At 42.4% G+C, this 8959-nt stretch overlaps 1 protein-coding gene across 2 annotated transcripts in view; it reads right to left on the reverse strand.

Annotated features, from left to right (window-relative positions):
• Window positions 1-7482, reverse strand: part of LOC149069257 (uncharacterized) — a 33307-nt gene extending 25825 nt beyond the window's left edge. Inside the window, exon 1 of one of the 2 annotated variants that reach the window (XM_089251000.1) lies at window positions 7334-7482. In XM_089251000.1, coding sequence (XP_089107126.1) covers window positions 7334-7435 — 102 coding nt within the window. In that variant the 5' untranslated portion in view covers window positions 7436-7482. Of the gene's footprint in view, window positions 1-1684; window positions 1775-7333 lie in introns of those variants that run through there. The other variant, XM_089251001.1, reaches the window with a different exon arrangement.
• Window positions 7483-8959: the final 1477 nt, after the last annotated feature.

Consider the following 8959-nt stretch of genomic DNA (forward strand, 5'->3'; position numbering starts at 1 on the left):
ATTCCAAATGGGATTTAGTTGCATCAAGTTGACAATAATATAGTTCCTTATATTATATATAGAAATTATACAGGGTGGGCAAAAAAGTCAGTAGAAACTTTAAAAGTTCATAAAAACCAGAAGAATAACCAAATAAAAACGGTTTGCAGGGTTAGCATTGCTAGGTTACTGGAATTTTTTTAAGACAGGAAAAAATAACTCAAAAACAGCCGATAGGTGATGTTGGTAAAAGTGACTTTGGTGGAAATATGTAAATGAGTGGATGGATGAATGCAAAAGAACATGCTCCCCTAATCCACAAACAGTTCGCCATTGCAAACCGTGTATTTTGGGCCTGCTGCCATTCCTGGATTTGTGACTCGCCTGCAATGTGTTATCCCCTGTGGTGGGTCATGTGGAACACATACTGCTGTAATAAACGATTTGGAAGCATTCTGTTCATTATTTGCATATATTTTCTTTGATGTGTGTACATCAGCGCCACCTATTGGCTATTTTGTTATTTTTTTCCTGTCTTAAAAAAATTACAGTGACCTAGCGATGCTAACTCAGCAAACCATTTTCTATTTTGGTTATTTTTCCGGTTTTTATGACTTTTTAAAGTTTCTAGACTTTTTGCTCACCCTGTATATACTATAGATAGAATGATATTCCAGCTGTTCTTGTAACAGCTGGAGACACACTTTACTGGAAGAAATAGTCTCCTCTCATATCATGCATGTGCACTCTGACTATGTTCAACCCCCTCAACACTGCAGCAAGACTCTCGTATTCGGAGGGTTGCTAGGACCAGTGCAACAAATTATCTACAGCACCATTGGCTCAGATGTCACTGTACGTGAGCTAATTTCTAAAAATCAGAACATCTTTGGTTCGAAGAAGTGTTGCAATGAGGAATGTAACTAACCTACCATATTGAAATTCAGAGATTAATGTTTTTCGGGAAATCACAGTGGCTCTGTGTAAAATTTCCTAGGTCAACTGCACAATATCACCACTATCAAATACTGTATGCTATAGCATAGTTTCGCCCAGTCTACGCAACATAATCTGTTAAAATTTTGAGGGGGGGGGGGGAGTTGGCATGCAAGTTGGCATCCACTTCGCAAATATGCATTCAGATGCAACAAGCAACTCGCCTAACACGAGAGAGAGAAAATAAAAAATACCTATAACAAACTTCATGAGTGATTTGTATGTGGAAAAGGCAGTATGGTAAGAAACATAGTAAATTATTTCCGTCACTAGAAATAATGAGGTAATAAAGTCTGCAGTTGAAACCAAAATAGTTCGAATAATGATCACAAATTTAATTTCATACACAAGTATTTTTACCGTGCCGGAGCCACACGAAATTGCCTTGCGGGCCACATGCGGCCCGAGAGCCAGCTGTTGGACGCCCAGCAACACACAAAAGAGATACAACCTTCCTTTCTTTACAACAAACGTTAATAATATGCTGTACCGAGTGCAGACAATGCAGCTGCCTTAACCACAGCAAAGACAAGACCCTCTGGGCCCCACAGTGGGTCTTTTCTTTGTTGGGGTCCCCACAGGTCATCTATGACAACCCACAGTTCTTTCATTAAAATTATGAAACAAATCGCAAACAATACAGGTTTGGAAAATAAATGGGAAATGATTACACATTTAATGAAACAAAATCTCATTATATTAGACTTACCCATTAATCAAGACCTGACTGACTTCTGACATGAAATAGGCATCCCATAAACACAAGGGAGGAACTAACAAAAACAAAGGTGGCGCCAAAGTTGTTCATCTTTAGAGTAGTAGTAGTAGTTATTTTTCAAAAATCTAATTTGGGATATGATTAAGTCAAGATTTTTTTTGAAAAAAAAAAAAAAAATGGCTATAAGAAATGTACTAATATTTGAACTTTTCCGCAGACTAAGCACGCATTTTTCCATTAAGCATAAATCCCTGTGCAAATCTGACTGACCATATGACCTGCATCTTATGGGACATTCCTGTGCATACCATATTTGTCATGTTCAGTGCCACCAATAGAAATGGGTCACCCAGAGCCAAGGCCAGAACTGGGCGGCAACTGCCAACACCCCCGATAAGACAACATCCCCTCTTATATATAGGGGGTACTGCAACTGCCCCTCGCGGAAAAATTTATGGGAGTACGGAAATTTCAGGTAGGAACAAAGAACACTGTTATAAAATTATCGAACTTTGAAGTTGTGGGGGGAGGTAAAAATGCTAGTGCCGGTAAGCCCACTGTTCATAGGCGGCGATAGACTTGGAAGTCGGGGGGGGGCACGGTCATTATTGCTGGAGGGGGGGCATGATGATGTAAATTTATATATACACATACATTGTATCAGTCGACTCAACCTTTGACGAGGGATGCCCCTCGTACCTCCGTCAATGCCCCTTAAATCCGCGTCCATAGGCGGAGATAGACTTGGAAGTCTGGGAGTGCGCGGTCATTATTGCTGGGGGAGGCACGATGATGTCAATTCATATGTACATTAGATCAGTCGACTCCACTTTTGACGCTGGGGCCCCACGCCAGCCCGTATCTCCGCCCACGAATCCGCCTCTGGAGGGGGTACCCATTTAGGTACCTTATATGCATTAATTTTTAACGGGAAAAGTAGTAAACTCGACGCCATTTTTGGCCCGGTGCACAAGACTCTCTACCTTTCTTTGCAGAGAAAGAAACCCCCATGCCACTCTGATGCGTCATAATGCCCGGTTCCTCCGTCCAAGCGCCGATCCGGGGAATCCGACATTTTCCCCTATTCAGAAGTCCTCAAAAAGACCTCTAGTAGACCTCTCAGACGCCCCCTACCATGTCCTGTCTCACTTGTAGGGATTTGGGGGGTGGTCAGCTAAACGATTTTGTGTCCGCTTAGTGCGTTTTCCTCGAATGATTTTCCGGACACCGTACATAAGTGGATAAAAGCTTTTTGAACGAGAGTGCGGTGGTGGTATATACGTGAAGGTATTTTCTTCCGATTTTTTGTAATATTTTTTGCATCAAGAATAAATATTTGACCATCTGGGGGGGGGGGGCATAGTGTGCTCATTCCTTCCCCCCCCCCCCCCCCCCCGCGCGTACGTCTCAATACGATATGCGTTATTCGGCAAGGAGCAGAGCCGACGCAATTTTGCTGACCGGGGGGATATAGTTTTGCTGACGGAAGGGGGGGGGGGAAGGATCGAAAAGGCAAAAAAATCTGATATAACATTTGAATGGTCCTTGAGGCGCGGATCCAGAAATTTTCATGGATCTGCGCGTCTTCGGTCGACCGACTAATTAATTGTGGCATGGTACGCAAAAGGCATTTCTAAAACCTTATCAATGCGCACTCAATAATTCCACTTAGCGGCAAAGTCGAATAGGGAAAGGGGAAAGAAAAAAAAATCACGAACCAGGCACCGCTGAAGACCCCTTCTCCAAGACATAGGGGGTGGTTATTCAAATCGTGGACATATAGGATCAGGCACACCCAAAATGACCTTTTCCAGTCCATGTTTTCATACCCAACCTTGACCCCCCGCTCTGTCCCCATATAAGATGGTTCATCTTTCCATACCCGCGAGAATCGGGGTAAGACTTTCAACGTGATTCCAATTGTGCGCCTCCCTCCCCCCAATCGAATGGCCGTACTGAAGCCGGGCAATTCACGATGTCGTTGCATGCAAATATTCATAGAATAAAAAACTAGAGGTTGAATACGGGCCAGAGCCGCTATTGGGGGGGGGGGGAGGAGCAGGTGTATCTGGTGTCCTGGGTGCCAAACCAGTTAGGGCACATATTTCGCTCTCCAACATTACAAGGGAGCGCAAAAATGCGTGCTTGACCTCAGCTGACCAAGCATCTAGTTGCAGCTATGTCCCAGGCTAAAGCCATTCTAGTATCCTCAGGATGGGAGGGCATTATGCCCCCCACATCCTGGAGCTGGGCTATCTTAAGAGCACCATGGGCCCAGGGATTTTTTTTGAGACCTTACCGGTCGTCCACTGGAAGCAAGAACAAATGGCAAGTATGCGCAAAACTGCTATAGCGGTTTTTCGCTGGTTGCATCTTCTAGTGGACGATCACAGCCTAAGCATAATCGAATCTGACAAGATACAGTACAAAAAAAGGGGGGGGGAGAATCAGCACTTTTGCGCCCGATTTCCGCATGGAAAAATGGTTCATTTGCCCAGCCTCCCCCCCTTATTTTGGGGGTAGTCAAACATTCGGTACATACATGGCCGTAAGAGCATCATGTCCCCCCTTGCACAAAGTAATTTTTTTGATGCCTTACCTGGCTAGAAATGTCCCCCCCCCCCACCATTTCACATGCTTAATTTTAATTGGAACTGTTTCATGAGGCCCTCTCTGCTGGAGGTGCCGTGAGCCCATGCGTTAAGACAACACTGACACAACCGTATTTAGACATGTCCCGCTCATCTAACCCAAAAATAATTGTCGGGGGGGGGGGGGCGAAGAGAACTACTGGAGTACCCCGAACCTTCAGGTTCTAGTGCCTATGCAAGAACCCATAAAATGCCAGTCAACGGGCCACTAACTTACAATGCCGGCGAGTCTAATTTTTTGAAGGTACGTCAGCAGATTTTTGGCCATTTTTGACCCTCACAGCAAAATTTCGTTAGCTCTGGCCCCACCTCCTAACACATTGGGATAGAGACGCACACAGGGGGTGTGTACATGAGCCCCTATGGCCCCTAGTCAATAAAAAATTTGTTACAAATATTAAAATTCATATTTTTGTGAAGAGTGGTTGATAACAAGCATCATTCAACCTCCCCTCCCATCAAAAGTCAGCAAATGGAACCCCTCCCCCATCGATGCTGACGTAATGCTTGAATGACCCCTATATTACAAAAATCACTCGCACTTGAAAAATCCAACTTAAAGTACATTCAGGTTTGCCTGTAGATCAGTGTTTCTTAACCTTTTTCAGCTCATGGCGCCCCGACGGATCACATTTTTTTCTCGTGGGCCCCCCCCCCGTCCTATCCAGGGGCCCCCATACCCTCATCCAAGAGCGAGATATTCTATTTTTTTTAATTACGAATGAAATTTTAATAAATCAGGTCAATCTCTAGAATCCTGGCTAGGAACGGATCCAAATGATGGATTATCTTCTCTCCCAGGAGTCAAATTATATGGTAAAAACGGGTCTGTATAAAATACGGGACGATCCAACGAACATGCACAATAAATCGACCCTCCCAACACATCAACCGTTGCTCTGGCGGCGCTTCATACTGCTGGTCATTACTACTACTTCATCAAGCTGGTACTAGATTTGGTACTATGATTTTCACATGTAAGCTGTTCTTACATATGAAAATCATAGTACTAGATTCCCATATAGTGCAGTCCCTATCCCTCCATTATAGACATGAAGACCCGGGTCATGCCCACATATACGCAAGGTTAAGATGCCCCTGGTTCTATGGACGGATCTGATGAATTCTGAAAATAGTAATATTTTTCAACCATGTTTCACTTTTAAAGCTTTTTTTTCTTCACAGCTCTCTATGACTCCTTTCACCACCTGTCGCGGATCACCTTACTTCTGATTTTCTTCCGTGGCCCCCTAGAATATCCCAGGACCGCAAGGGGGCCATATGGCCCAAGGTTGAGAACCACTGCTGTAGATCACAGACAAGGCGTCTTAAGAGCATCATTCCCCCCCCCCCCTCTCCCGATCAAATCGATTCTTCTAAAGCCCTATTTGACTGGAAATGCCTGCCCACACATATTTACATTCTTAATCTCGAATATCTTGACCAGATTTTAAACTCTACCGTCACCACAGTAGTGGTCGGAGGTTCCAACTTTGAGGCGCGAATACGAACCGATCTCCCCGTTAAAAAGTCTCTCCACTAAGAGCAATAGGCCTACAATGGTATACTTATTCAATCATTACACTTCACTTCCGAAATATAGGCGGCAGCACTGAAAAATCAGGCAACATGGCATATGCACTCAGACTGTTTAGATACACACCCACACTTCCGGCACAACTCAATCGATAGTAAATTACCAATGGCGATAAACCGGAGTGGTGCTCGGTTTGAAAGACCAGATTTTATTACCATGAGGTCCCTTCCTCTAAACTTGGTGCCTGGGTGGACCCATGTGTTAAGACGGCACTGATCATAAGCTGGGAAACATTAACCCAGGTGACCCTACGGGATTACGGTCATACACTGGACCCATTTACATAAAAAATAATCATTTATAAAAATACAGTACATTTTATCAATTAATACCGTAGAAAGGCGTACGAATTATCGATCATTGGGGGGGGGGGGCTATACACACAGGGCCAAAACCAGGTAAGAGCAAGCGGGTCTGGTGCCTGAACGCAAGAATATAGGGGAGCAAATTTCGCCTATTAACCTTTCCAGCATCACAGGGCATCAAAATACGTGCTTACCAAGACCAGTTCCTGACCAAGTATCCAGTTGCGGCCCTGGGTACACGGGGGGGGGGGGGGGGGGCGGCGGAAAAAGTTAACAAGGCACAACACTTCCAGAGAAATTGTTACTAACCTTCAAAAAACATTTTAAATCAACAGAAATTGATCAAATGGTGTATAAAAGGTATTTTAATTAGATATTTTAAATTTTTTGATCGTTCTCGGGGGATGAACTACGGGGCCCTGTATGCCTCTCAGTGCGTATGTCTGACTATAGATCATATATGCTCAATCCTTTGCCAGCGGGGCCATGCGACGTCAAACCTAGTTTTGTAAAAATGAACTAAGCGGAACATGAACATGTCACTCAAGTGTCCCGCTGCAGTTCCACATCACTTAAGTGGTCTGCGAAACATTTAAATATCACTTAAGTGATCTGGAGCTGTGCCACAGTTACTCATGTGTCCGACATATTTACGGATCACTTCAGTGATTCGCGGCACACTGCATGAGCAGGACCGTAATAAGCCTTTTCGGGGCAAACTTTTCCTTGAGGCCCTTCTTGAAAGGGTTATTATTATCCAAAATAAGCGTAATTTTTTTGGGGCCCCTATTTGGCCCAGTTGCCCCAGCCCAGTTACGGCCCTGTTCATGAGCACTAAAGCGGCCGCAGTATATTTTTAGATCACTCAAATGGCCCACGACACTTTTACAGCTCACTTAACCAAGTGGCCCGAGACACGTTCTCGAACCAGTGAAGTGGCCCGCAGTCTTTGAGTTATTATTGCTGCAAGTAGGACATTGCATTCCCCTCAATCACTCGGTATGGAAGAAGGATTTTCTCGGCCTAAATAACACATATCAATCACAATTAAGATAGTAAAACTAATAATTAATTAATAATTAATTACCTGTTCTGCGACGGACCTGTACAGGCAGGTCGCATCCTTCGCAACATCGCTCCTGTACAGTCCCAAATAGTCCAAAAACGCGTCCATCAATCCAAAATCCATACAAAATTTCTAATTCCTGTGAAGTAATAACAAAAACAACAAACGACGGCGTCAATCCGATCACGGCCGACGACGAATCTCGGCTAATTTGCATGTCCGGCACAGGTAGGACCCGTTGCAGCTTCTTATTGGCCGAGAGGAAATGAATGCCTTTCAGAGGAAAGGGGGAAAGTGGGATGGCGTACTCTGTACTCTATTTTATTTTCCCTTCCAAATATGATGTTTGCGGCAGGGCCGCTGTTATAACACGCGGGGCCCCCGGCGTGGAAATAATTTCGGGGCTCCTTAGGCCCTATTTTATATATTTCAAGAGGGAAGGGGAAATCGGGCATCGAAAGATTCATGCACTATTACAGAATATACAGGAATGCTGAAAAATATCTACTCACCAATGAAAATTCAGAACTTATTAGTTCTGAATTTTCTAAAGAAAAAAATCCAGAGATGTTGAAAATTCAGAATTAATGAGAAAAAAATCCCAGAATTTATCAAAATTCCAAATTAAAGAGAATACCCCCAGAATTAATGATGAAAATTTAGAATTAATGATGAAAATTTAGAATTAATGAGAGGAAAAAATCAGAGAATTGGTGAAATTTCAGAAATAATGAAAGAAAAAATCTCAGAATCGACGATAGAAATAATTCTAGAACTGATGAAAATCTAGAATTAATGAGAGAAAATCCCGGAATATTGATGAAAATTTAGAATAAATGAAAGAAAAAATCCCAGAATTGATGATGGAAACTTAAAATTAATGAGAGGAGAAACCCCAGCATGCTAATTTTTTCAAACAATACTTAACAATGCTAATTTTTTTCAAACAATGCTTAACAATGCTAATTTTTTCAAACAATGCTTAACAATGCTAATTTTTTCAAACAGTGCATAACAATGCTAATTTTTTTCCAATGTTTAATGATGCTAAACTGTTCAAAAATATTTTTTACAATGTTAACAGATGTTTTAACAGAACTTCTGCTTGAACAATGTAAACAGAAGCATTGTTGAGATGTTAATTTTTTCTCCAACCATTGTTTAAAAAACCAAACACCCACATCTATAATGCATACAACTGATTAAAAAAACAGATTGCATAAAAATATGAAGGAAAAAATTTTGTTAACTAAAAAAGCGCGTTTTTCCTTACATTTTGGAAAAGAGAAAACTCGCCAAAAAAAACTCCAAATCCATCAGTAACAAACTAAAACGGTTCAACTGTTGTTGCGGAGTTAAATGCAACCATACGGGAATTAACAAAGACGAGGGGGGGGGGAGAAGGTGAAATCGAAAACAAGAGACGAAAATGAAAAAATAAGGCGGGTAAAATCCTCAAACAACGATTCGGTGATGATAAAATACAGAGACCGGCCACACACACAAATATGCCATTTTGCGTAATTGAAAAATAAAATAAAACTTTTGTTTAACTTCTCGAAAAATCAATGACGAGGTAATTGAAGCTCACGTACATTATAAGCTTATAATTAAATAAATCATGAAACACCAAAAGCTATCAACTCC

This window comes from Pholcus phalangioides, unplaced genomic scaffold (genome assembly GCF_987345545.1).
Source record: "Pholcus phalangioides strain wild (caught in Gottingen) unplaced genomic scaffold, Ppha-v1.0 ptg000024l_1, whole genome shotgun sequence".
In the NCBI taxonomy this organism is placed as follows: domain Eukaryota; kingdom Metazoa; phylum Arthropoda; class Arachnida; order Araneae; family Pholcidae; genus Pholcus; species Pholcus phalangioides.